At 50.1% G+C, this 23,683-nt stretch overlaps 3 protein-coding genes and 3 non-coding genes across 12 annotated transcripts in view; 4 read left to right on the top strand and 2 right to left on the bottom strand.

Moving 5' to 3' along the window:
• Window positions 1-1,186, bottom strand: part of SGSM2 (small G protein signaling modulator 2) — a 73,524-nt gene extending 72,338 nt beyond the window's left edge. For both annotated transcript variants that reach the window (XM_072639974.1, XM_072639975.1), the window contains exon 1: window positions 1,004-1,186. In XM_072639974.1, the coding sequence (XP_072496075.1) occupies window positions 1,004-1,060 (57 nt within the window). In that variant the 5' untranslated portion in view covers window positions 1,061-1,186. The remainder of the gene's footprint in view (window positions 1-1,003) is intronic.
• Window positions 1,187-3,210: 2,024 nt separating this feature from the next.
• TSR1 (TSR1 ribosome maturation factor) lies at window positions 3,211-15,777 on the top strand. 2 transcript variants are annotated; one of them, XM_072639964.1, is made up of 15 exons: window positions 3,211-3,344; window positions 3,517-3,620; window positions 4,464-4,683; window positions 4,817-4,951; window positions 5,185-5,609; window positions 7,061-7,226; window positions 7,761-7,927; window positions 8,504-8,688; window positions 9,681-9,843; window positions 10,357-10,467; window positions 11,102-11,234; window positions 12,101-12,217; window positions 12,562-12,702; window positions 13,815-13,889; window positions 14,158-15,777. In XM_072639964.1, the coding sequence occupies exons 1-15, from the start codon at window positions 3,248-3,250 to the stop codon at window positions 14,331-14,333; spliced, it is 2,415 nt and encodes an 804-aa protein (XP_072496065.1). In that variant the 5' UTR covers window positions 3,211-3,247; the 3' UTR covers window positions 14,334-15,777. The 2 variants fall into 2 exon arrangements, with proteins under 2 accessions (XP_072496065.1, XP_072496066.1); XM_072639965.1 differs by lacking the exons at window positions 13,815-13,889; window positions 14,158-15,777 and having other exon boundaries at window positions 12,101-12,378; window positions 12,562-12,647.
• LOC140530665 (small nucleolar RNA SNORD91 family) lies at window positions 10,168-10,258 on the top strand. Its single transcript, XR_011976093.1, has one exon. It is a non-coding gene; the product is annotated as a small nucleolar RNA SNORD91 family (small nucleolar RNA).
• On the top strand, window positions 10,619-10,713 carry LOC140530664 (small nucleolar RNA SNORD91 family). Its single transcript, XR_011976092.1, has one exon. It is a non-coding gene; the product is annotated as a small nucleolar RNA SNORD91 family (small nucleolar RNA).
• On the top strand, window positions 11,341-11,431 carry LOC140530666 (small nucleolar RNA SNORD91 family). The gene has a single exon (XR_011976094.1). It is a non-coding gene; the product is annotated as a small nucleolar RNA SNORD91 family (small nucleolar RNA).
• On the bottom strand, window positions 12,925-23,662 carry SRR (serine racemase). 5 transcript variants are annotated; one of them, XM_072639970.1, is made up of 9 exons: window positions 23,347-23,482; window positions 22,875-22,973; window positions 20,648-20,817; window positions 17,761-17,890; window positions 16,677-16,780; window positions 16,448-16,567; window positions 16,217-16,291; window positions 15,042-15,251; window positions 12,925-14,679 (listed from the first exon to the last, which is right to left on the bottom strand). In XM_072639970.1, exons 2-9 carry the CDS (start codon window positions 22,888-22,890, stop codon window positions 14,467-14,469), a joined length of 1,038 nt encoding a protein of 345 aa, XP_072496071.1. In that variant the 5' UTR covers window positions 22,891-22,973; window positions 23,347-23,482; the 3' UTR covers window positions 12,925-14,466. The 5 variants fall into 5 exon arrangements, with proteins under 5 accessions (XP_072496071.1, XP_072496070.1, XP_072496072.1 ...); XM_072639969.1 differs by lacking the exon at window positions 22,875-22,973 and having other exon boundaries at window positions 23,347-23,662; XM_072639971.1 differs by lacking the exon at window positions 22,875-22,973 and having other exon boundaries at window positions 20,648-20,839; window positions 23,347-23,593.
• Between the last annotated feature and the right edge of the window lie 21 nt (window positions 23,663-23,683).

Genomic DNA, 23,683 nt, shown 5'->3' with positions numbered 1-23,683 from the left:
TCCCCCTTTCCCTCTAGGCTCTGAGGGGAGGGGTTCTCTTTTCCCTAGGGACATTTGCTCTCAAATAGCTCAGAAGTAGGGTTGGGGTGTGTGGATATTGGGATGTCTATGGTTGGAAGACAGGGCCCCAAGATCAGGATGCAGAGAAAGGGGCTTGGTTGGCTTGAGTATAATAATAAATGCTTGGGTCGATTGGACATTTTCAGAGATGAACCCCATAAAGGGCAGAGAACATGGCAGGGCAGCTAAGACCATAACAAGGGAGGGAATCACACTGATGGAAGGGGGAAATGGCATCTGAAAGCAACAGGGAATAGAAGAGGCCAGAGTGGCAAGGTACAAGGAAACTGGGGAAGGGGGCATCCCTATTTGGAAAGTCAAGGGTTCCCACAGGCTGAAAATGTAGAAGATCGCACGGGTGTTTCTCAGGCAAGAACCCGATAGTGGTTTGGCTTATGGGGGTGGGAGGAGGGAGAAACAGTCTGGGTGCGGAAAACCCTTCTGCAGCAAAGTCCCAGGTCCCGGGAGCCGGGAAGCTAAGCTTCCAACTTCAACGACCCTCGAGCCCCAGAGCTGGGGGTGGGTGCCCTGAATTGCCCCGGCTCCCAAGGGAATCCATTCAGAAACCGCGCCCCGCCCCCCCGTTTCCCTCCTGCGGGGTTTCAAATGAATGAACCTTATCCCCCTCCTTCAATCTCTTCCACAGGAACTACCTCTCCCCCCTGGCCCCCCTCCCCGCTCCCGAACTGCTGCTGCCGTCATAGGGTGGGGAGCTGCAGGGACCGCGGAGAAAACAAGCACCGGGGAACGCTGGATGAGACTCTCCCCCTCGTACAGGGTCTTCCCAAATCAGAGAGGGTCCTTCCAAAGCAAGAAGGGGACCTTAAAGCACTGGGCCACGCCGAGGCTGGACCTTTTGGAGTCCTATCTCCCGACCATGCTGGGGCTTGTTGGGGTGCACCCACTAGGACCGGGCTCCTTGCATTCCCGGCGCGAACCTCACCTCCTTTTTGACGTTCCACAGTAATTTCTCTTTGATTGCGTCCTCGGTGCGGCTCATTGTGCCCAGGGGAGCGGAGCCCCGCGCCGACTAGCCCCGGCTGCTGCCACTGGCCCCGCTCCTGGTCCGGTTCTCCGCGGTTCAGCTGCCCGCCGGCAAGGCGGAGCCCCGGCCCGCCGCTGCCGCCGCGCTCACGGCACCCTGCAGCCGCCGCTGCCCGCCGTTCCCCTCCGCAGCCATCTTCCGAGCCCGGCACAGACAGACGTCAGGAGGCTGGCCCGGCCCCTTCCCACAGCCGGGGGAGCTTGGGGAGGCGGGAGGGGGAGGCAGCGTCTACCTGGGGCGGGGGAAGCGAGGAGGGCTGGCCTGGGAGCCGCGTGCCATCCAGCAGCCGCCGCCATGGCAACGAACTCCCCCCGCCCACCCCCGCACCCCTAGTCCCGAGGGCGTGCGTCTGGAGCACTGCGAGGGCCCCCCACCCATCCACCTCCTTTGACCCGGGAATGGTGGGAGAAAGGAGGGGACAATGCAACAGGATTCCCCTGGGTGGGGAAGTGGGAGGCTTGGGGAGAGGAGGGAGACTCTTTACCCGACTGAAAAGTAGAGGGCCCCAAAAGGTGGATGCCACCCAAGTATAACGGCTTCTCTTGCCGAGCAGAGAGATCAGTTCGAGGGCATAGGCAACTGGAGGGGAGCGTCTACAAGGCGAGCCCCGTGGATTGAGAACCCCGTAACTGTGGCAGGGTCTAGAGCAGTAATATTAGTCCTTCAGGGCTTGCAAGGAGCTATCCTCCGCCCCAGCTCGGGACTTGGGCGAACCTTAGGCCAGCAGGGTTTCCGAAGGGATGGAGAAGCACCCCAGGCTGGAGGCTGGGAATCTGGGTGATGAAATAAACATGAATTGCTCGCTCTCTCGCTCACTCGCTCTTTCCGCTCCTCTACCTTCTCTCAGAGATGAAGTCCAACGTATATCTGGCTATATCTTTGTGTACCAAATTGTTTGCATGTAGTGAACTCGTGGAGAGCAATGGCTATTTTTTTTTTTTGCTTTTCTTTAAATCCCCACCCCCACCCCCCGTGCTCAGCACAGTGCCTCGTGCGTAAAAGATGCTTAATAAATTGATATTGCTTGACTCGACTCTGCCTCCGGATTCGTTCCAGGGCGGGTACCCCCTGTTTACAATCCGCAGCAGCTGGGGTGTGGGGAGCGATGGCAGGGTTGCAAACTCTGGGTCTTGGAGTCGAGTTAGGCTTAGTTTGGCCAGAGACAGTCACAGGATGATGTGTGTGTGTGTGTGTGTGTGTGTGTGTGTGTGTGTGTGTGTGTGTGTGTGTGTGTGTGTGTGTGTGTGTGTGTGTGTGTGTGTGTGTGTGTGTGTGTGTGTGTGTGTGTGTGTGTGTGTGTGCAGAGGTGAAGGGACTTGCTTTAAGCCTGAAACATTCGCTTAGTCCCAATTCCAGAAGTTAGGAGAGAAGACTTAGGCTGAGAGGCATCTCCCCTCTCTGAGCCCATTTTCTTTTCTGTTAAGTGACTTGGGAGACCTAGAAAATTGGGTGGGTTGTTCTTTTGTCTGTCTGTGGCATTCAGGGCGGAGCACGGCGCCTGGCACACAGTGGGCGCCTCATAAATTTTTGATGATAATGGTGATGAGATTACCTCCCAGGGCCCTTCCAATTCCAAATCCTTTAGTTCCCCGGGGAGTTCTGCAGAAAGGAAAAGGACACTAGGGCCCTGAAAGGAAGGAAGGAAAAAAACGGTTGATGTGAATTGGAGAAGTCACGAGCAGCTCTGGGCTGCAGGACCAGACGCAGAGCAGTGGAGGCTCCGTCCTTGTGTGCCAGAAGCTCGGAAGGGCCTGGGGGTGGGGTCTCCATAGTCACAAGCAAATAGCCAACCTGCCCTCCCATCCCCCGCAACTAAAGCAGGGTATTCTCGTAAACCAGGAGACAAGAAGCAAACTCCGAGGCCGAGGGAGGGTTCTGGGGAAGCCTGACCGAACTTGCAATTAAAGCCCCCAAGTCCGCAGGTGACCACGTGGGGGAAGGTTAGAGCGCGATAGGCTGTAGGTCTCAAATACTCCCATTGGCTGAGGAGTGATCTACTCTTGAAACTGGGGAAAGCCCCGCCCCTCCACCGAAACTCCGCCCCCTGGCAGAGCCCCCACCCACTCAGGCCTCTGTGCTGGCGGAACCGGAACCCCTGGGCTTAGCACCGGAAGTCGTAGGTTCACGCACGTGGGGAGCAATATGGCGGTTCATCGCGCCGGCCCGCTCAAACAGCAGAATAAGGCCCACAAGAGCGGGCGCCACCGGGGTCGGGGTTCGGCGCAGCGGGACGGCAAAGGTGAGGGGGTCACGGGAGCGGGCGGAAGGAGGGCTCAGCTCAGCCCTTTCTCCGTCCTTGCGGGCGCAGGAGGCCTTTCTCCGCCCTGGCCTCCGCCGTAGTCGGCCGCCTCGGCTGCCGCAGGGCCCCGGACTCACGGTCGGCTCTCTGCCCTCCCGGGGCCGCCTTCCAGGTCGCGTGGCCGTGAAGGCCCTGAGCAAGAGGAGGAGGAAGGAGCTGAGCCGAGTGGACCAGAGGCACCGGGCCAGCCAGCTCCGGAAGCAGAAGAAGGAGGCGGTGAGGCGGGGGGTGGGGGCTGAACGCCTGCCCCCAACCCCAGCGGCCCCCTTCCCTTCCGCGGCATCTCCCGAAGTTTAGCCGAAACTCCAGTTTCCTCCCCTCTCACGTGGCCGTCGCGTGGGTTCAGGCCGCCCTCCTGTCTAAGTTACTGCCATATCCTACTGGACCTTTCCCTGTGGAGCCTCTCCTTTCTCTGTCTTTCCTCCACGCTGTTTTCGAAGTAATCTTCCCAAGAAATAAGTCATCACGAAACTCCCTGCTCAGAACCGCCCTCGCCTCCCGGCACTGCTTCCTCTCCCCTGCTGCCTTTCCCGGACCACCCCCCTTAGTTCCCTGGTGCTGACTCCGTGCTGTAAATCTCACGGAGAACAAAAACTCCTGGCAGACAGGGACAGTCCACTTTTGTCCTCGTGTCTCTGGCCTCTCCCCCAGCGTCCGACACAAAGATGCCCCATAGTGGTTGATGAGGAGGCCCTGCCTTGAGTTAGAGGTCTGGTCAGCATTCTTCTCCTGGCCCCATCGCTCGCTGTAGATAGAGCATCCTGGTCCAGGGTGCAGGATGCCTTTAGAGACAGTGTGGTACCCCCAAATAATGTTGTTGCATGTAAGAGTTGGAGAACCAGCAATTTCATCCTGGCCTTGCTGTGACCCGGAACAAGCTCCCTCCCTCAATAAGACTTTGTTTCCTTAAGACTGGAGGTTGGGTTAGATAGTTTCTCAATTCTGTGGTCCTCAAGGTAGAGAGATCATTTGAATGGAATACTGAGTATGAGAATGAGGGAAATAGGGCAGGTGGACCTGCCTGTGAAGTGCTCACCCGCCTCTCTTCTCTGTCCTCAGGTTTTGGCAGAAAAGAGGCAACTGGGCAGCAAGGATGGACCACCTCATCAGGTGCTGCTGGTGCCCCTGCATGAGAGGGTTTCCCTGGGTGAGGCTTTGCAGCTGCTCCAGAACACAGACAAGAAGGTTGTGCCTGTGGGGGAGCAAGCTGGAATGCCAAGCTTCATGCTGCTCTGTCCTCAGCTGAAGCATCGATGGTTCTTTACATCTGCAAAACCAGGTGGGTGAAAGGCCAAGGGAGGAGCAGCGTTGGGCTGAGCTTGACTTGGACTGTCCCTGTCATAGTTAGTTGGCCAGTGTTCTTAGTGTTTTCTGAGTGTTTGTGATGTCTTGTTGATGCCTTGTGAATCCAGGCGATCTGCACACTCTGTTGGACCTTGCCAAAGTGGCTGATACCATCCTGTTTGTTCTGGATCCAGTGGAGGGCTGGGACAGCACAGGCGATTACTGCCTCTCTTGCCTCTTTGCTCAGGGGCTTCCTACATATTGTAAGTGAATTATGATTATCAGCCATCTCTAGGAGAGCGGTAGGATCCTCTTCTTAGGGGCCAAGTTACCCACATAGTACTGATTGAGTGTCTTAGTTTGTGGGTTTATCCTCCGTCCCTTGTCTGCCACCTCTATGCTGGGTTTGGTGCTCTGTGTTTAGTGCAGAGTGAACGGTTCATTAATTGCAGTGGGCTTTCATGGCTCATAACTACTTGTCTGTTTTTGTGCCCAGCTCTAGCCCTCCAGGGGGTTGGGGGCCTTCTCCCAAAGAAACAAGCAGATGCCAAGAAGAAGCTGAGCAAGGCCTTAGATAAGCGATTTCCAGGAGACAAACTGCTCCAGTTGGATACCCAGCAGGATGCAGTGCTGCTTCTGCGACATCTGGCTAACCAGAAGCAGCGGCATCTGGCCTTCCGAGACCGGCGTTCCTACTTGTTTGCCCATGCTGCTGACTTTGTGCCCAGCCAAGAGAGCAGCTTGGTGGGCACCTTAAAAGTTTCAGGCTATGTTCGTGGGCAGACTCTCAACGTAAACCGGCTCCTGCATATCGTTGGGCATGGTGATTTCCAGATCAAGCAGATTGACGCACCCCCAGACCCTTTTCCTCTAAATCCCAGGGTGATCAAGGCCAGCAAAGGCCTGGACATGGTGATGCAGGTGTGTGGTATCACTGGGCTGTACTTGCTGATGATCGGCTGGTTTCCAAGGAAGCTGGCAGCTCGTTTTTGTTTTTTGATTAAAAATTTTTCTTTTTTGTTAATTGTTACTGGAAAGAGAATGATAGTTATGGCTAACTCTGTAGATCTGTATTGGCACGTAGTAAGTGCTTAATCGATGCTTTTAGTCCATTACGTTCCATCTGAAAATAGACTAGGGATGCCTCTGTGCTTTATCTAAGTCATGGTTTGAGAGATGAAATCATCAGTGGGAGAGACATGGTTAGGTAACAGCTGGTCTGAAAAAATCTCCAGGCTTTAGCAGATCACTATTCAGCATGAGTCAGGCAGGTGAATATGATTTGGGGCTGTACTAAGGCCAGGGAGGTGGGAGACCTTCCCTCAAGGGGAAGAACTCTCCAGGTGAGGGGAATAAAATGGATAAAGGGACAGGTGCAAGGAGGAGCAGCACATAGTCATATGCTAGCAAAGACATTGGCCCTACTAGAGGTGGGGGGGATGTCTTGGAGAGTGATGGAGGTTGCTGAGGAGGGTGGAAAATAGGCAGACCTGACTACTTAGGAAATAGCCATTGAAAATTTACCAGCAGGTTCTTGGAATCCTCTATCGCAGAAAAGCAGCATTTAGGGAAGATCGCTGTGGCAGCTAAGTGACACTATAGTGCACAGAGCACCCTGCTTGAAGTTGGGAAGCCTCAACTTGAGTTCAAATCCAGCCTCAGTCACTTAATGGCTGTATGACCTTGGACAAGTCACTTAAACCTAGTTGCCTCAGTTTCCTCATCTGTAAAATGATCTGGAAAAGGAAATGGCAAAAATCTCTCTGATATTTTTGCTAAGAAAACCTCACATGGGGTCATGAGTAAAAAATGACTTTTAACAAAGTGTGGCAGCCACATGTAGGATAGATTCGAGCATAGGAAAGGAGGGGGTCTTTTTTGTTTCTGCCTTAAAATGAGCTGAGTTGTGTTAACCAACCATGTACCTCTCTCTGGCCCTAGTAAAGAAGGTGTCGATTAGAAGAATGTAGCCTTAACCACCCTTAGTAAGGGTGAATTTTAGCTCAAGGTGAAACTTAATCCTATTGTGAAATGAACCTGTAGAATAAGTCAACATTTAGGTGGCCCCTGAAGGCTTGCAAAGTACTTTGTATATGTTATTTACTTTGTAATGACCCTGGGAAGTGAATGTCATTATTACTGGGCTAGGTGGTCCAGTCTGCTACCAGGCCATCAACTGTGGGCTTTTAGTGTGAGAGCAGATGGCAGACAGAATCAGTGTGGAGGATGCCAGCCTTAGTGGGATGGGGCTGGGGAGCAGAGCAGCCTGCTTCTGATGTGTAGTTGGGGGAATGGGGGGTACATAGCATCCATGTTGTGCTCTTAGTAAGAAAACACCTGACTGAGTGACCTGTGGCTTGCTTCCCTCTCAGATTGATGTTGCTGATGCTGATGGTGCAGTTGAGATGGAAGAAGATCTGAAGGTCCTAGTGAAAGCAGACCCTGCTCGACAGGAATCTCTCCAGTCAGAAGTGGTTCCAGACCCCATGGAGGGGGAACAAACCTGGCCCACTGAGGAGGAGTTGAACGAGGCAAAGGGTTGGTCCCCCTTTTGGTCCTTTCATTCCTGTTCACTGGGATCCTGGGTTTCCTGGGGCCCCTCCTCCAGTGAAGGTCCAATAGGATGGGCAGCCAGGCTTGGTTGTGGGGGAAATGCACGCACCTCCTGAACAATGGAGCATGGCTTTGATCTGTGTTATTCAGTCTGCTTGGATCTGAGTGCAAGCATGGAATCAGGAGAGGGGACTTCCAAGGCAGGAGGTTGTAATCTGGTTTGGTACCTGTTGGTGTTACTTGGAAATGAGGCCAGTGACTGAGTTTTCTTTGGAGGTAGACTTCATTCCGTCTCCATAGACTTCCTTAGGGTAGACAAGGCTAGCCCTTCCTTTGGGCTGCACGTGAGTAGTAGTACTTGGCTAGACTTTTTTTTGGCTTTTTTTTTAAATTTTATTTTTTGATTAACAACCATTTATTTTCTCTCCCCTGTCAACCCTCTCCCATATAAGAAAAACAAAATGCTTGTAACAGAAATGCATGGCCAACATTGTCCCTGACTCTGATTGTATTTGACAGACTTCTTAAAGCAAAGAACCAGAGTGGTGAAGAAAGTCCCCAAAGGAACATCCAGTTACCAGGCTGAATGGATTGTGGATGAGGAAGCTGGCAGCAGTGGTGAGGAGGAGGACGAGGACAGCGGGGAGGAGGAGACTGAGGATTTCATGGAGGAGGAAGATTCTGGGGTGAGCAAGGCCGAGGGCAGCTGTGGAACTGCAGCTTTCATTACTGAGATCAAGGCTGTAGCCACGCCCGGAGATCTGATGTCCACTAAAGTAGACAAGGGGCCCCATGATGGCCTGGCTGGCTTGTTTAAGGGCTGTGGCCCACGTACCGCCATGGAAGTGGGAAAAGACTCCTCATGGGAACATACCGTGCTCTCCATCTCTGGAAAGACCCATGAGGATGAAAACATTCTTGGCGTACTGGAAGAGAATTGGCATTTACCTAGCCTTTCATAATCCTTAAAACGCATCATGTACGTATGCGATCTCATCTGAACCCCAACCAAGTCCTAGGAGGGGGTACAGGGACTAGACCTGCTGCTGCAAGTTCCTGCCTTCTGCCACAGAGGGTGTTTGAGTGTTACCTGTTGTTCAAACCTGTAGAGGTTGTGCCATTTGCTCAGAGTCGTATAAGTGTGGGAGTGAGGGGATCAGGGCTGTCTCTGTCCTTCCCTCTTACCCCCTTTTACAGATGAGTTGGTCCAGGCCCAAAGAAGTCAGGTCATTTGACCATGGTGAAACTTCCTTTTTTTTCAGGCTGAGGAAAGTGAAGAAGAATGTGAGACCATGACCTTGGGGGAATCTGTTCGGGATGATCAGTATGATGAGAAGATTGACGAAGAGGCTGAGGAGCAAATGCTGGAGAAATATAAGCAGGAAAGGCTGGATGAGATGTTTCCAGATGAAGTAGACACCCCCAGGGACATAGCGGCGAGAATCAGGTCAGTTGGCTCTTGTTTACCAGTGGCAGCATGGTAGACTGGCAGGACTTAAGAGTTGGCATGGCAAGAAGACCTCGGTTCAAGTTCTGCCCCTGACACCTCCTGGCTGTTGCTGCCTGGGTGCAGCATTTCATCCTAGTTCTCCATGTGACCTCTGAGACTTCCCTCCTTATTGACCTCCAACTGGACTAGCTAGCCTTGTGGGGCCTTCTGGCCCTCTGAGCTTGGAGCTGGTAAGACCCAGGGGAAGGGCATCTACTCTAAACCCTGTCTGAATAAAGAATCTTCATTAGAAGCTCTATGCCTCACTTGGAGGACTCCCTCCTAACCAAGGTGGTGATTACTTTTACTTTAGGATGCTGTAGATCAGGAGGATGGTCAAGCTTCTGCTCGCCTTTTCACACCCATAATTACTGTTTTCCTTCATCATCCTCTCTGAGGCTTAAGGACAAGTCTGCTCCTCTTGTAGTGAATTCTGCAAAGGAAAAGGTTGTGGGTTGGGATAAAAGCTTCATGGAAAAGTTGGGGCTTGGAAGGAAACTGGGGCCTGGCTTTATGGAACAAGAAACCAGGCAGCTCAGAGAGTGCGAATAGCAGGATCGCTGAAGTATGAACAGGCATGTCCTTTTTGCTGAGAAGCCTTTCCCCATCTCCCTTAATTTGAGGACTTTCCATGCTGAGATGATCTCCATTAGAGGCATGCTCTCTGCTCCCTGAGGTCAGGGGATTTCTCAGTCATCAGGGTGAAGATTTTTGGATTTATCATTGTAAGAAGCTATTTTAATGAGGCACCTTCTTGGCTGGCTGACCCTGGTCTGAGTTGGGGGGAGGGGCAGCCTGTGGCCAGGCTTGTTTGGTTGGGAATTTGAGGAGGCTGGGCTTGGTCCAAGCTCTTCCTTTGAACCATCTTGGGAAATGGTGAAGAGTTCATTTTTAGTGGGTTTTCCTTCTTTGGCCAAGGTGGATCATCTTGTTCATGTCCCTGTGTCCAGATTTCAGAAATACAGAGGTCTCAAGAGTTTCCGTACATCCCCATGGGATCCCAAGGAAAATTTGCCTCAGGATTATGCTCGGATCTTTCAGTTTCAGGACTTTTCCAGAACCAGGAAACGGATCTTTAAGGAGACCAAGGAAGAGGAGTCTGAAGGGGCAGAGGTACCTGTCTCCTTATTGCTGTTCCCTCATATCTAATTCTGTGAACCCATTTGGACTTTCTTGGTAAAGATACTGGAGTGCTTTGCCATTTCCCTCTCCAGCTCGTTTTTATAGATGAGAAACTGATGCAAACAGGGTGAAGTGATTTGCCCAGGGTCACCCAGCTAGTAAGTGCCTGAGGTCTTCCTGGGCACTCTGTGCATGCTGGCGCCCCCTAGCTGCCCACACCCATCTCAGCTTTCCCCTAACTATCCTTGCCCAAGCTTCTTTAGAAGGAGTAGCTCTCACTTAGGCCTGCAGAAGCACCAATGAGGAGAGAGGAAGGGGAGGAGCTTATGATGTTGGCTGAAATGTCTGAACCTGACTGAGACATCTTTGTGATGTATCACTTTTATGCCCTGAAGCTTCTCCAAGATGGGTGCATGGTGGGAGTGGTGGGTAGATAGTGTGGATGGTCCTTGTCTAGACACGTGCCCCCACCCACTCTGGGCTTTCGTTGGTTCTTTTTGGCAGGTTGGCTGGTATGTGACCCTGCATGTCTGTGGAGTTCCTGCCTTAGTGGGTGAGAGCTTCAGGCAGGGGGCACCTCTGGTCATGTTTTCCTTGCTACCACATGAACAGAAGGTAAGTGTCCTGGGAAGGTGAAGGAGGTTCTGTTCTGTGTCCAGCCTTCTGCTAGGAACCTTGGGCTCCTTTTCTAGGGTTGTGAATAGATTGTCCTTAGGGCTTGAAACTGTTGACTGCCTCAGTTCCCTGAGCTCAAGGCTACAGAACATGGAGAAGCCAGTGATGGTTTGAGCTAGAATGTCTGAACCTGTCTGAAGCATCTCAGTGATGCATATTCTCTGTGACTCTGAGGCTTCTTGCTCTGAGGTTAGTCTCTGGGTTTGTACTTCTCCGTCATGAGAGATTTTTAAAAGGCATGTGCCAGGATGACAGCCCTTTCTGTCTGGCCTGTTAGCAGCAGCACGGAGAGAGGCAGCAGTGACCCCAGTCCCCTAATGCCCCTGGGGAGTGATTATGGCCCCCACTGTGAGGGGGAGGTTGTGTCCATTCCACCAGATCACTTGGGAGGATGTTCTTGGCCACTGGTTGTGAAGGGGGGCATTCTGCCTGGGTACTCTTGTGGGGCGTGTGTTGTTGGCTCCTCTTTGAGGGTGGGTAGGCCTTAAGAACAGATATAAAATTCTCTGCAGCATTCATTGGCTCATTTCCTGCATGTTAGAAGCCCTTGACATCTTCCTTCCTAATCGTGCAGATGTCAGTGCTGAATATGGTGGTGAGGCGACACCCTGGTAACCTGGAGCCTGTGAAATCCAAAGAGGAGATGATCTTCCATTGTGGCTTCCGGCGCTTCCGGGCCTCACCGCTGTACTCTCAGCATACTGCAGGTCTGCTGCTGCTGCAGGGGTGACTGGTGCTGGGCCATTTCTGGGGCCTTGGCAGCCCTAAAGAATAACAGCATATTGACAGAAGCACCAAGGAGGAGAGAGGAGGGGGAGGAGCTTATGATATTGGCTGAAATGTCTGAACCTGACTGAGACATCTTTGTGATGTATCACTTTTATGCCCTGAAGCTTCTCCAAGACGGGTGCATGGTGGGAGTGGTGTGTAGATAGTGTGGATGGTCCTTGTCTAGACACGTGCCCTCACCCACTCTGGGCTTTCATTGGCTCTTTACAACAATCTCGTGAAATGTCTGTGACTGTTGTTATCATCTCTGTTTCACAGAAGTGGGGCCTGAGGCTTTGGGGGTTAGTGACTTTCTAAGGGTAACAGAGTAAGTGTCTGAAGGGATAAGAACCCAGCTCTTCCTGACCTGGTCTTCCACAGTCCCACAATTCCATGGAGCCAGCATTCTGCCATACTTGCTTCTCTTACTGGTAATAGGGTCTGGGAACAAGAGACTGGAGATGAGTTATTTCTTTGCCCCTCTAGACTTCTGAATGTCATTTGGAAACAGTTGCAAAGGTAGAGGTGATATGTGCAGGCCTGGGGCAAGGTGACAGGGCTGAGCTGGTTGTGGTCAGAAAAATGGCCTCTTGGTCTTCAGGACACCTTGAGCTTCTTCCTCTGGGCCTGTGGAGTTTGTTTAGGGGAGGCTGCCTGCACAGAGCACAGGGGAGCACAGGCTTTTGGAGGCTCTGAATGAACCACTGCCATCCTCCCTGTTCCTTGGGCCTGTTGCTTTCAGAGTACAAGCTCACATTTTCCTGAGCCCCAGATGCTACTTAACTTTTTTTTTTTTCTGTGTTAGCGGATAAGCACAAGGCTGAGAGGTTCCTTCGTCCTGATGTGGCCTTGGTGGTGACAGTTTATGCCCCAATCACCTTCCCTCCAGCCTCGGTGCTGCTCTTCAAACAGAAGCCGGATGGTAAGCTAGAAAGTGGAGGGCATGCAAGGGGAAGGGAGCTCCAATGCATGAGATATAGAGAAGAAAAGGCCAGAGACCTGGTTATCTCAGCCTCTCCACATCTACACTATCTGGGGGTGATCAGAACTGCCCAAGGTGTCTGAACATGGGGATTACAAGAGGTGAGAGAGGCCCCCAGGCTGGCCTCATTCCTTTTGGGTCTTTGGAAAGGGATTATGTTCTGAAATGGACTGGTTGGGTGGAGATGGGAATCCTTGCCATGTCAGCTGCCTTTTTTGCTCTCCGTGGATTACTGAACTCATGTTGACTCCTGAAATGATTTTGTTGTCCCCCAATCCCATTAGGCAAGCACAGCCTCATTGCCACAGGGTCCCTCCTGTCCGTGGATCCAGACAGGATGATCATCAAAAGACTTGTGCTGAGTGGGCACCCTTTCAAGATCTTAACCAAAATGGCAGTAGTCCGTTACATGTTCTTTAACAGAGGTACGTGGGAGGGGAAAGGAAGGGGGAGAATCTGGTACCCAAAGGCTACCTGAGGTTTAATTTGGTGGGTGTCACTGATGATGACTCAAAGGACCCATTTGTAAAATCTCACCAACAGGTAGGTTCGTGTCAGGCCTAGAGGCCTAAGGGCTACCCGAGTCTTACCTTACCTATTGCAGGTCTTCTGCTGGCCAAACTGGATAAACGTATGAGAGAAGAGACTTTCTAGAGTCGAACAAGGGTTAGGCTTTATTCAGGGTCTTGGTTACATGTGTAGGGTGAATTCTTCCTTAGGAGAGAGGAATCTCCCAAGGAGGCAAAGATCTTACAGTAAGAGAATGGAAGCAGAAGTGGGAAAGGGAAGAAAGAAGAGAGGGAAGAGAGGGAAGAGGGGCCTTCTGTCCTCTAAGGGCCCCTCAGCGCTAAGAGCGCCTTCAGGCTTTCCTGACCCTACTTAAGCTCTCCTGCCGCATAGTTTGCACCTGAATACCGTGCCTGTTAGACAACAATAGGTGTGCTCAGACCCCGGGCCAATCTCCAGGGCCAATCTCGATGCTCTCTCCCAGCAAGTATCCCACGGGAAGAGGCGAAAATGCAGGAGATAGCCTGGTCTCACACCTCAATTCCCTGCTGTTCCCTGGGGGGCCTCATGAGAACTCTAAGGTTTAGAAGTCCTCACCTTTACCTGCCCGAGAGGTAACCTTCTGACCCTTGCTGGGCCTTTGTTTCCTGAACTCTAAAATAAGTGGGTGAACTGGAGGATATTTGTGGTCTCTTCTAATACTAAGTTTTGGGCATGTGGGAATGACCTTTGTGTTCTAGTTCCCAGTCAGAGTTCCTTTTGCCTTTGCCTCCAAAGCCATTTCACTGGAGTCTCCTGTGTGTTCTCTGATCTGGTTGCCATTCATGTTTTCCTAGCCCATTCATTTATTCCTATTTTTCTGTGTGTACTTCTTACTGCTGCTTAAAATTCCTCGTTTCCTTCACAGTTCTCCCAGGTGCCAGAGATTCCCCCTACCCCAAAAGAGCCTGTGTTCTCTAATTGTGAGCCTGGCCCATTAGAGTTGACGCTCACTAACATGCTTCTGCATCAATTATTTTTTTAATCTTAGAGGATGTATTGTGGTTTAAACCAGTGGAATTGAGAACCAAATGGGGTCGCCGAGGACACATCAAGGAGGCACTTGGTAAGAGGGGTTGGTCCCTGGGAGTGACAATTCCTGCCACTTTGCATGTAACAGGGCAGTTCCTGCTGTCCGCTTAGGGTTAGACTTAACTGGGTGTGATCTTGGGAGGTGCTTGGTGAGACAGAACTCCCTGGGCTCTCCTGATTGTGGAAGTTCTGTAGCATTGTAAAGAGCGCAGGGCTGGAGGGACCTTGGAATACACCTGCCTTCCTTTCTCCCCGTGTGGTAAAGTGACTTGTCTTGCCTGAGCTTGATCTTTGCTTCCTAGGTACTCATGGGCACATGAAGTGCACATTTGATGGACAGCTGAAATCTCAGGACACCGTATTGATGAATCTGTACAAACGTGTTTTCCCCAAATGGACTTATGATCCCTATGTGCCAGAGCCCCTGCCCTGGTCAAAAGATGAAATCTCCCCAGAGCTAGAAGAGGACATGGAATAAGGGCCACCTGAAGGGTGTGAGCTGTTTGGGAGTGGATACTCTTCCCTTTGCTAAGTGTGGCCCTGGTGCTTGGGCTGAGCTCTCTCCTTTCCTGGGGCTCCTGGAGGATGGGCAGGGTAAAAGCACAGGCATCTCAGTTCAGAGGATGCTGAGCCTCCTTGCACTCTGGTTGCTTCAGCCATCTGAGCGAGGTCAAGTCCACATTCCCCCCGCTGAGAACCACACAGACATCTTGGGTGGCAGGTATCTCCGTCTGGAACCGCTTACCCAGCACAGCAGCTACTCCCACTGCAGCCGAGGGCTCGATGAGAAGCTTCATCCTCTCCCACACCAGCTGGGTGGCATGCTGCAGGTCAGAAGAGAAAGCCTGTGTCAAGCAAGGGACTGGCAAGAGGGTGAAGGCACTGCCTGACCCAGCCTAGAACCATTTCCTCACTGCTTTCTGTTCTATAACTTCTGCCCTACAGCTCAGAGGTAGTATCATGTCCCTGTTGTGTCTGTGCTTCATGCACTGGGCACCAGACAGCTCTACCTACAGTAGAGTGGTAGGGTGGTCCCCAGCACTCCTCCAGGCCCTCAGGAGCCGCATTGGTCATTTTACAGAGGGGAACAGCTGAGGCCCAGGGAAGGAAGTGATTCACATGAGATCATGAAGAGCCCAGGTCCTTAGCATCTCCCCTTCCCCCTTCAGTTTTTGAGGTCTCTCACCTTAATTTCATCCTCTGTGACAGTGAAGACTTCATCCACTAGGTCCCTTATAACAGGCCAAGTGTAGGGGCCAATGCTTGATTTAAGCCCATCTGCTATGGTGACTGGTGGAGAAGGGTTAGGGGTCAGTTCCCCTTTAACCTTGGACTGGAAGCAGTCATCTGCGTTACAGGGCTCGGCAGCATACACTTTTACCTCTGGTCTCAGAGCCTGTCAGGAGAGCACTGGGTGTCTGACACAGGGTGTGGCAGCAGGACAAGGATGGCAGCAGTCACTGTTTACCCCAAGGGTCCTCCAAAGCATGGATGTGACAATAAAGCACAATGCTCCTTAGCGTCTGCTCTGTCATCTGAAGCAGGGCATGGAGTGTAAAAGTGAACCTACCAGGCGGCTCACCTTCAAGTCTGTGATCAACTGCCTGCACAGAGCTCAGGGCTCACTACCAACAAGCAGTAGTTGCCTTTCCCAGGTGTGGTCATGCTGTCTCAGGAGGAAATTGGATGTGGCAGGAAGGGGCCAAGGGATGGAGCTACATGCAGGTCTCATCTTGTAAGCTGAGCTACTCAGTACCTGAAGTAGGAGTTTAAGGAAAGGCTGTCTAGGGCTGAAAAAAAGGCTTAGTGGGTCACCTTTAATAAAACTTCAAAACTCAAAGTAGTTTGTTCAGTGCCCCCTAGTGGGACTGAATTTTCTCTGCTAGGTTCTTCTTTTAAATAGACTTTTGGGCTTTGTGTGACTTACTCTGCATCATTTCTTGATTTGTGTATTTTGTGTCTTGTGATAGGGGGAAGTGTTTTGCCTTTGCATACCACAAGTGCTTCAGCTGTTATGCATAAGGGTCAGAATTTTTCTGTAGAGGGGTTTATTTCCCCTGGGATGTGTGGTCCTGGCAGCAGAATCACCAGGTTGGAGGGTAATGAGCAGTTTTGTAGCTCTTATTCTCAGTCCATGTTTTTATTTGACATAAGGGATGGCTTTCAGCAAAGAGGAAAATGTTGGGAAATGTGGGTGACGGAAAAAGAAATCTAAAAATCCCAACAGTCCACAATAGAAAAAGAAAATGTGAAATAGTAAAAGATTGCCTGTCTTTTCACAGACTTTGATTGAATATGGGGATAAAAAGAGGTATCTCAGACTTGTAATTTTTATTTCCTTGACTAGATGAAGGATCTTACCTTGACTGTAATGGCTATTCCTGAGATCATCCCTCCACCCCCTATAGGTACCACCAAGGCATCCACTGTGGGAACCTGTGGAGTAAAAATACAAAGTATACATGGCTAGACTAAATATAGTAGTTACATAAGAAAACCTGTGTTTGCAATGAGTGAACTTCAGGCTGAGCACAAACCTCAGGTGCCAGCTTACTCAGGAAAAGCCCCACGGGGATCCCAAGGCTGCCTCACCTGCTCCAGGACTTCTAGAGCAATGGTGCCATGGCCTGCCATCACAGCTGGGGACTGGTTGGGGTGTACCATCGTCCCTTCAGTTTGCTTCACAATTCTTGCTGCCACAGCTGTTCTTGACTAAAGGGAGGGACCATAAAAGCAACCCTCAATTTGTTGGTAATGGCCAAAAAAAACCCCACCACAAAAATCACTGGCATTGGCTGCATGAAAGAGTTGGCCCCTTTACCTCATCACTGGGTTCACAGTCTACAATGGTTGCTCCATAGCCCTGGATTGCTGATTTCTTACAGGAAGGGGCTGTTCTTGGAACTGCAATATAGGCAGGAATTCCTGAGGAACAAAACATCCATATTTTTGGAACCAGCAGCATAATGTGGGAGAACTGTGACTTAGGAGGCCTGGGTTCCAACCTGGTCTTCCATTTGGGTTCTTCAACCCTGCTACACTTGATTATAGAATGAGGGAGTGGGGCTACAGCAGAGGTTCTTAATCAGGTCTGGAAACTTTTTAAATTATTTTGAGAACTTTTAACATCATTGGAGAGTCTCCTTGGTATCCTGTATATTTTGTGCATTTAAAAAGCATGCTTCTGAGAAGGGGTCCATAGTCTGACTACCAAAGGGGTTCAGGATGTGAGAAAGATGAAGAACCCTGGGCCAAACCCCTTTTAGATTTTAAGCTGTTCACAGCTTACACAGGATGAGATTTGGGGTCCTGATTAATTACCATCCCTCTTTGTCTGGGACCATGGGATACTTGCCTATTGGGCTTCAGATTTGGCAGAACATGTGACCTAGACATCAACTCTTTGGAGAATCAGTAGCCCCTGGGAGTTATGTGTTCTGGAAAGAAACTGAGGCTTAGAAAGGTTGTGTGACTTACCCAGTGTCACACAGGCAGGAGTCAATGAGAGAAGCAGGAAGCCTCACTGAATCCAAGTGAAGCACTGGATATGGGGTTATTAAGTGCTTACTGTATCCAGGCATTGTGCTAGGTGCCATAGATGCAAAGATAAAAAAAATGAATCCTTGATCTCAAAAAACTCAGGCTATGCACTGGGGGTGGGGAAGTGAGGACCCTGTTCTGAGGATTTTCATCACCTCATTTGAAATATCAATGGCACTACAAAGTTTAAAAATGCTTCTCTTACAATGCTCCAGAGTGCGGATGGGAGAGGGGAGGATGGTATGAGGATCCTCTCTGTATTAGAGATGAGCAAACTGAGGGTTGAGTCATGATCTCAAGCCAGGCCTCACCCCTTTCCCAGCCCTCTTTCCAAGTGCTTACATGGCAGTGGTCCACCCTCATACCTTCCAGTCTAGCGGCGTAACTGAGCGCCTGGCCATGGTTCCCACTGCTGTGAGTGACCACAGCTTTGGGTTTCTTCCCGTCTGGAGTGCTGGAAGTCAAACTCCGGATGGCATTGAGGGCCCCCCGGATCTACAGGCAGAAAAAAGTATGTGTCACGTCTGAACAAAAAGCCGCCCACGCAAACGACATTAGAACCTAGTCAAGTCTCAGGATCATACTGAGGAGGCGATAGAGACTCGTCACAGAGCCAGCATGCACGATAGATGGAACTTGTCTTAGGTATAGGGCTGGAAGGGACATCAGAGACTCTCTGGCTGACTGTTTTAGGGAGGAGGATACACACCCAGAGAAGGTGACTTGCCTAAGATAACTTGTTACCAATGGCAAAAATAAGGCTACTTAGTAAGTCTAGATCCAGGCAGGACCCTGATCTGATTCAAGAATTAGTCCGATTCCTTTGCTTTACAGATAAGGAAACTGAAGCCCAGACATAGTCAGTATGGGATTGAGGCAGGATTTGAACCTAGAACTTCACTAAGGGGATCTTAAAGAACTTCTCAGAAGTAGTATGGCCCAGTGGGCAGAGACCTGGCTGTAGAAGGCCTTTGTTCAACTTCCATCTCTGACGCATCCTGGCTCTGTGAGCCTGGACAAGTTGTTGGACCTCTCTGGGCCTCAAGTTTCTTCACATGGAAAATGGGAGAGGGAGATATATGCAGTGTCCTCTGAGATCCCTTCCTACCCTAAACCTATCATCTTCTGACCATCAGGCCTTGATTCTTGGCTTCAGTTTTCTTTTTTTGTTTGTGTGGCTTTCACAGATGCCTGCGCGCCAGGCCAGTTAAGGCGGCTTTCATCTAGAAAGTGATAAAACTGGAAGTCCGGGGTCACAGGGCTTCTGTCCTGTGGGAAAATCCTAGCTGTGATGGTAGTTTTCCCCCTAGCCAGGCCCCAAGAGCGATGCAAGCCTCTTTCTGGGTGGGGAAGGAGGCTCTGGGTCTCAGTGGTCCTCACTGCTGCTTTGCATTCTGGGCTGCTTCCCAGGTTGCACTGCCCTAAATTCCAGGGTGATGGGTGGGACTGCTGGGGCCTCCAATCCATGGCCTGTAGTGAAATGCTCCCTCTGCTGATGGAGCTGCTGTTTGCTCCCTGCTTCCCTCTAACACGTAAGACTTTTTCATGTAATTACCAACTGATTTATGGACTTGTCTCCCTCATTAGAAAGAGGAAACTCCTGGATGGGAAGGATCGTTTCTTTCTTGTATCCTCAGTGCCTAGCACTGTGACTGGTACACAATAGGTGATTAATAAATGCTTGTCAATAGATTGATATCACCCACCCTGACACAAGGAAAACTCCTTGACATCAGGCACTGTTCCATTGTTTTTGTCTTTGGATTCCCAGTGCCTAGAACACAGTAAGTGCTTAATAAATGCTTGTTGATTAATTTACTGATGTTGCCCACCCTTGTAGTATGTAATCTTGTGGAGAGCAGGGACTGTTCCTTTTCTTTGTTGTTAGCTACTTTGGCCACAGTCAGTTCTGAGCACTCTGGCTCTGCTGACGGACCCTTCACAGGGTTTGTTGGACCTCTGTATTCAAACCCACAAGCCATTAGCTTGGCATTTCCATCAGGCTGACCCATCTATAATGTTTTTCATATTCATGGCCATATACCACTGGTACTATTATCCCCACTTTATAGATAAGGAAACTGAGTCCCAGAAAGTATATATGATGAGACCATAGTTAGTGTTACTGCTGGGGTTTGAACCCAGGTTCTTTCTATTAACACACCCTGCAGGAGGTTCCTCTTGGGTCCTTCAGCATTGTCACTCATTACCAACTAAACACCTAGGCTGTCCATCTGTTTACTCCTTCCTCGTACTACACAATTAGCGGTCAGAAGATCAGAGATTTAGAGCTGAAAGGGACCTTAGAGGATACCACATCAAACCCTGGGAAAATTGAGGCTCAGAGAGGGAGAGCAGAGACTTAAAGCTAGAAGAAATGTTAGGAGCCACTTGGACTAATTTCCTTCATTTTACAGGTGAGGAAATTGAGGCACAAAGAAGCAATTTCTCCAGGATCATTTAGCTATTGAGTGTCTAAAACAGGAAGCATTTGGACCAAGGTCTTCCTGACCCCAAAGCAGTGCCCTGCTCACTGTGGCACACTGTCCCTTGGGTCAGCTCTACTTCCAGTCATACACTTCTGGGGTTATTTCTTTTCCACTTCTGGTACATCAGTGGTAGAATGGAAAGAATACTGCAGCTAAGAGTTCGAAGGGTTTGATTCCTGCTTCTGCTGCTTATTACCTGTGTGACCTTGGATAAGTCACCTTTCTCTGCCTCAATTTCCTCACCTGTAAAATGAAGTGAACTGGACTAAATGGTATCTAAATTCCCTTCCAGCTCTAAATCTCTGTTCTCTCTCTCTGGGCCTCAGTTTCCTTACCTGTAAAATAAGGGGACTAGAGCAGAGATGTCAAACTCCCTGGACTGATGCAGAACCAGATTAAAATAAAAATATAATTCAGCACAGATAACATAAATTTGTGGCTTTCTAATTCAAGGGAGTCATTTCTATTTGAGTTTGGTATGACTGGTCTAGAGGATCTCTATGCTCCCTTGGATGTCTAAATCATATACCACACTGTATCTCAGCAGATACTCCCTTTTCCTTCCCAAATATTTCAAGTCTTTAACTAGGAATGAGCTGAGATTCAATCTTCTGGAAGCTCCATAGTGCCATCATTCTGGCATCACCATTAAGGACCCCATGACCAGAGTTGGTCTCTGTAGATCTATGTGGTCTACCTGGCTCCCGTGATAGAAGAGTACCAGGATCCAATCCAAGGTGGGTCTCTGAAGCCTCAGCCTTACCTTAAAGGACCCAGTCTTCTGGAAAAGTTCACATTTGAAGAAAAGTTTCCGGCCGGCCAACTGATTCAAAATGGAACTTGTGAGGATGGGGGTGATGTGGACGAGGTCCTCAATGTATGAATGAGCTTTTTTAACATCAGCCAAGGAGATGCAGTAGTGAGAACACATGTCTAGGCAGAAAGCAAAGCCAGGCTGTGCCAGAGTTAAATCTTCATTGAGAAGAGATTCAGATGTGGAACAAAGCTAAGGCATTCCTCTGGGAGCTACACTGTCGTAATGTAGCAATAACAGCTAACATTTATATGATGCCTACTATATGCCAGAACTGTGCCAGGCACTTTATCTCATTTGACCATCCAAATAACCTTGGGAGATAGGTGCTATTATTGTTTCCACTTTACAACTAAGGAAACAGAGGAAGAGCTCACGTGACTTGCCCAGGGTCATACAGCTAGTAAGTTTTCTTACAGAGGATTTGAATTCAGGTCTTCCTGACTCTGGCTTGGCACTCTGACCACCTAACTGCCTCTAACTAATAACTAATGATAGTGATGATAACTGCCTCTAATTAATGATGATGATGATAATACCTGACACATAAAGCTCTTTACCTCTGTTATTTCAATTAAGCACACCAACAGGCAGTGTGGTGCAGTGGAAAGAGTACTGTCCTTTGAGTCATGGGTCATCAGTTCAAATACTGATACTGCCTCAGTTTCTTCATCTGCAGAAATAAGGGAACTGGACTACATACATGGCGAAAGGTCTCTCCCAGCTCTAGATCTATGTTCCTGTATTCTTATGTGTATGACCTCAGAACAAGGTAGTTCCCCTGCCTGGGCCCATTTCCTCATTTGTAAAATGTAGGAAATGATAATACTGCCCAAGTTTTTGTGAAAATCAAATGGCACAATTGAGGTAAAACAAATAAACTAAAATAAACTAAAACTAAACACTAAATAAAATGTAAAAATGATATCTTTTTCTCAATCAAGGGATACCAGCAGGATTTTTTTTTTGGACTTTATATAAAGGATTCATCTTCCTACTTGAAAAGACTGGGATTCACTGCTTTAGAGCCAAGCAAATTCTGTGGTGGTGGGTTTGACCTGGCATGGGCACTAACCAGTGACTTATGGAAATGTTCCCTGATCTCCAAGAAAAACAAAGATACAGACTTCCTGCTTCCCCTCCCTCCAGAAGAAGACCCTGAGAGTCAGGGATATAGGGTATGAAATTCTTTTTATCTTGGATAACCCATTACAAACTCTGCAGCCAGTCTCTGGGGTTTTTATTTGTTTTTGCCGTTGTTCAACCTGGCTGTTCTCCTCATCCTTACACTCAGCCATCACACACTTGCACTAGCCCTGGACTGGGTTGTTTAAAGTAGACAAGGGGCATTCAGAACAGAGACCACCCTTCCAGGCATTGGAGGTGAGGGAGAAGGAAGAGGCACCAATCCTTACAGCAGGATCCTGGAATCACTGGCTTCTAGAGTTCTTTCCCACCCTGAATCTATGATCCTATAATCACCAAGAGCTGGACACATAGCCAGGATGGACTGGGTTCTATGGAAAGATGGCTATTCATCCTTATAGCAACCAAGAAAGAAAAGAGCAGGGTCCTGAAGGAGCAAACTAGACTTTTCCTTTCACTGATAGTGTGAGTCACGATGAACTGGGAAGGCTGGGGAATATGAGACTACTAGATGCCAAAGGGGTCTTTCCATAAGAGCAGAATTAAATATAACACTGTATGTTGATGTCTTAATAGTCTGATAAAATATGACCTGAGGGCTATTCCCTCCTCCCCGACATTATTTTTTTTTTAAGTTACCTAAAGAGGAACCAGATTCAGACATTTCTAGGAGAAATCCTGGATCAGGGGCATGGGCTAGAGAAATGATTATGAGAAGTCCTCAAGATGATCTTTGTGATGTCAGAACTGCTTTTTAAAAAAAATTTACCAGTCACCAACTCCCTTCTCTCTCTTCTATTATAACTCACATTTCTATAACATTTCTCACTTCTTACAAAGTCACAAAGTTAAAGCTGAAAGGGAATTCAGAGGCCATCTAATCCTATCTCATAATTTTAGACGAGGAAACTTGAGTCTCTCCGGGTAAAATGACTTGTCCAAGGAAAATTACAGTACAACATCTTGCAGCCCCCAGGTTTATTTGTATACTGCCTGTCCCCATTCAATGGGAAGTTCCGGGGAGTCTTACAGGTCTCTTCTTTCATCCCTGTTCACCATCGGAAGGTGCCTGGCGTAGACGGCTCAAACCACTCTCAATTCTCACTGATCAGATGCGTCAAGTGGCCCCCTGCCGAGGATGGATATAAAGCATCGCTGCTACGGCAGGAGGTTACATAGTAGCAGCCCCCTGAAGAGGGAGGGATCCTAGTAAGGCAGGCCCCCTGGAGAGGGCGCGGATCCTGCGTCGGGCACGGGCGGCAGGACAGGGGGCGAGGGGGTGTCGCTGCCTCTCCCATTCGAGCACTTGGGTGCACAGCGGGGGCCACCCCGCAGGAATCAGGGTCACCTGTGCGCCATTGCGGGGGACGCGAGGGCGGAGGGAGGGGGGTTGGCCCCGGCAGAAGGGCTGGCCTTGAACTTCGTTCCCGCCTACCCCGTGACCCCCCCTTCCTAACCCCCATTCCTCAGATAAAGATGAAGGAGCACGCGCTCCACCTCACCTGAGGCGGCCGAGGATTCAGCCCCGGACCCAAGGCTGCTCGGCCCGCACTCGGAGTACGCGAGCCCGCAGGACGGTTCTGCAGGCAGCGGAGGAGACTCAGCTTCGGGCCGCTCGCGCATGCGCCTCTCCGCCTCCTTCGCAGCTCGCTCGAGCTGCTCCAAGCCTTCCCTCCCTCGCGGGCCACCGTACCGCCGTCCGGGACGGGAGGAGGAGGCGGAGGATGGGTGTGTGCGCGTGCGCGCGCGCGTGCGTGCGTGTGTCAGTCCGTCAGTGGGGGCCTGTGTGTGTGTCTGTAGCGGTGTGTGGGTCGCTCGGTCGGTCGGGGCGGGGCGGGG

The sequence above is a fragment of the Notamacropus eugenii genome, chromosome 2 (genome assembly GCF_028372415.1).
Source record: "Notamacropus eugenii isolate mMacEug1 chromosome 2, mMacEug1.pri_v2, whole genome shotgun sequence".
In the NCBI taxonomy this organism is placed as follows: Eukaryota; Metazoa; Chordata; class Mammalia; order Diprotodontia; family Macropodidae; genus Notamacropus; species Notamacropus eugenii.
This window is presented reverse-complemented; position numbering and strand designations above follow the sequence as displayed.

Excerpts from the sequence above, each read along its gene's own strand:
- TSR1 (XM_072639964.1), top strand. The coding sequence starts at position 3,248 with ATGGCGGTTCATCGCGCCGGCCCGCTCAAACAGCAGAATAAGGCCCAC. Across the intron at positions 4,952-5,184 it reads TCAGGGGCTTCCTACATATT|CTCTAGCCCTCCAGGGGGTT; the intron begins GTAAGTGAATTA and ends TTTTGTGCCCAG. Across the intron at positions 13,890-14,157 it reads ACACATCAAGGAGGCACTTG|GTACTCATGGGCACATGAAG; the intron begins GTAAGAGGGGTT and ends TTTGCTTCCTAG.
- SRR (XM_072639969.1), bottom strand. The coding sequence starts at position 23,467 with ATGCGCGAGCGGCCCGAAGCTGAGTCTCCTCCGCTGCCTGCAGAACCG. Across the intron at positions 16,568-16,676 it reads ACTGTGAACCCAGTGATGAG|TCAAGAACAGCTGTGGCAGC; the intron begins GTAAAGGGGCCA and ends CCCTCCCTTTAG. Across the intron at positions 14,680-15,041 it reads TCACAGAGGATGAAATTAAG|CATGCCACCCAGCTGGTGTG; the intron begins GTGAGAGACCTC and ends TCTGACCTGCAG.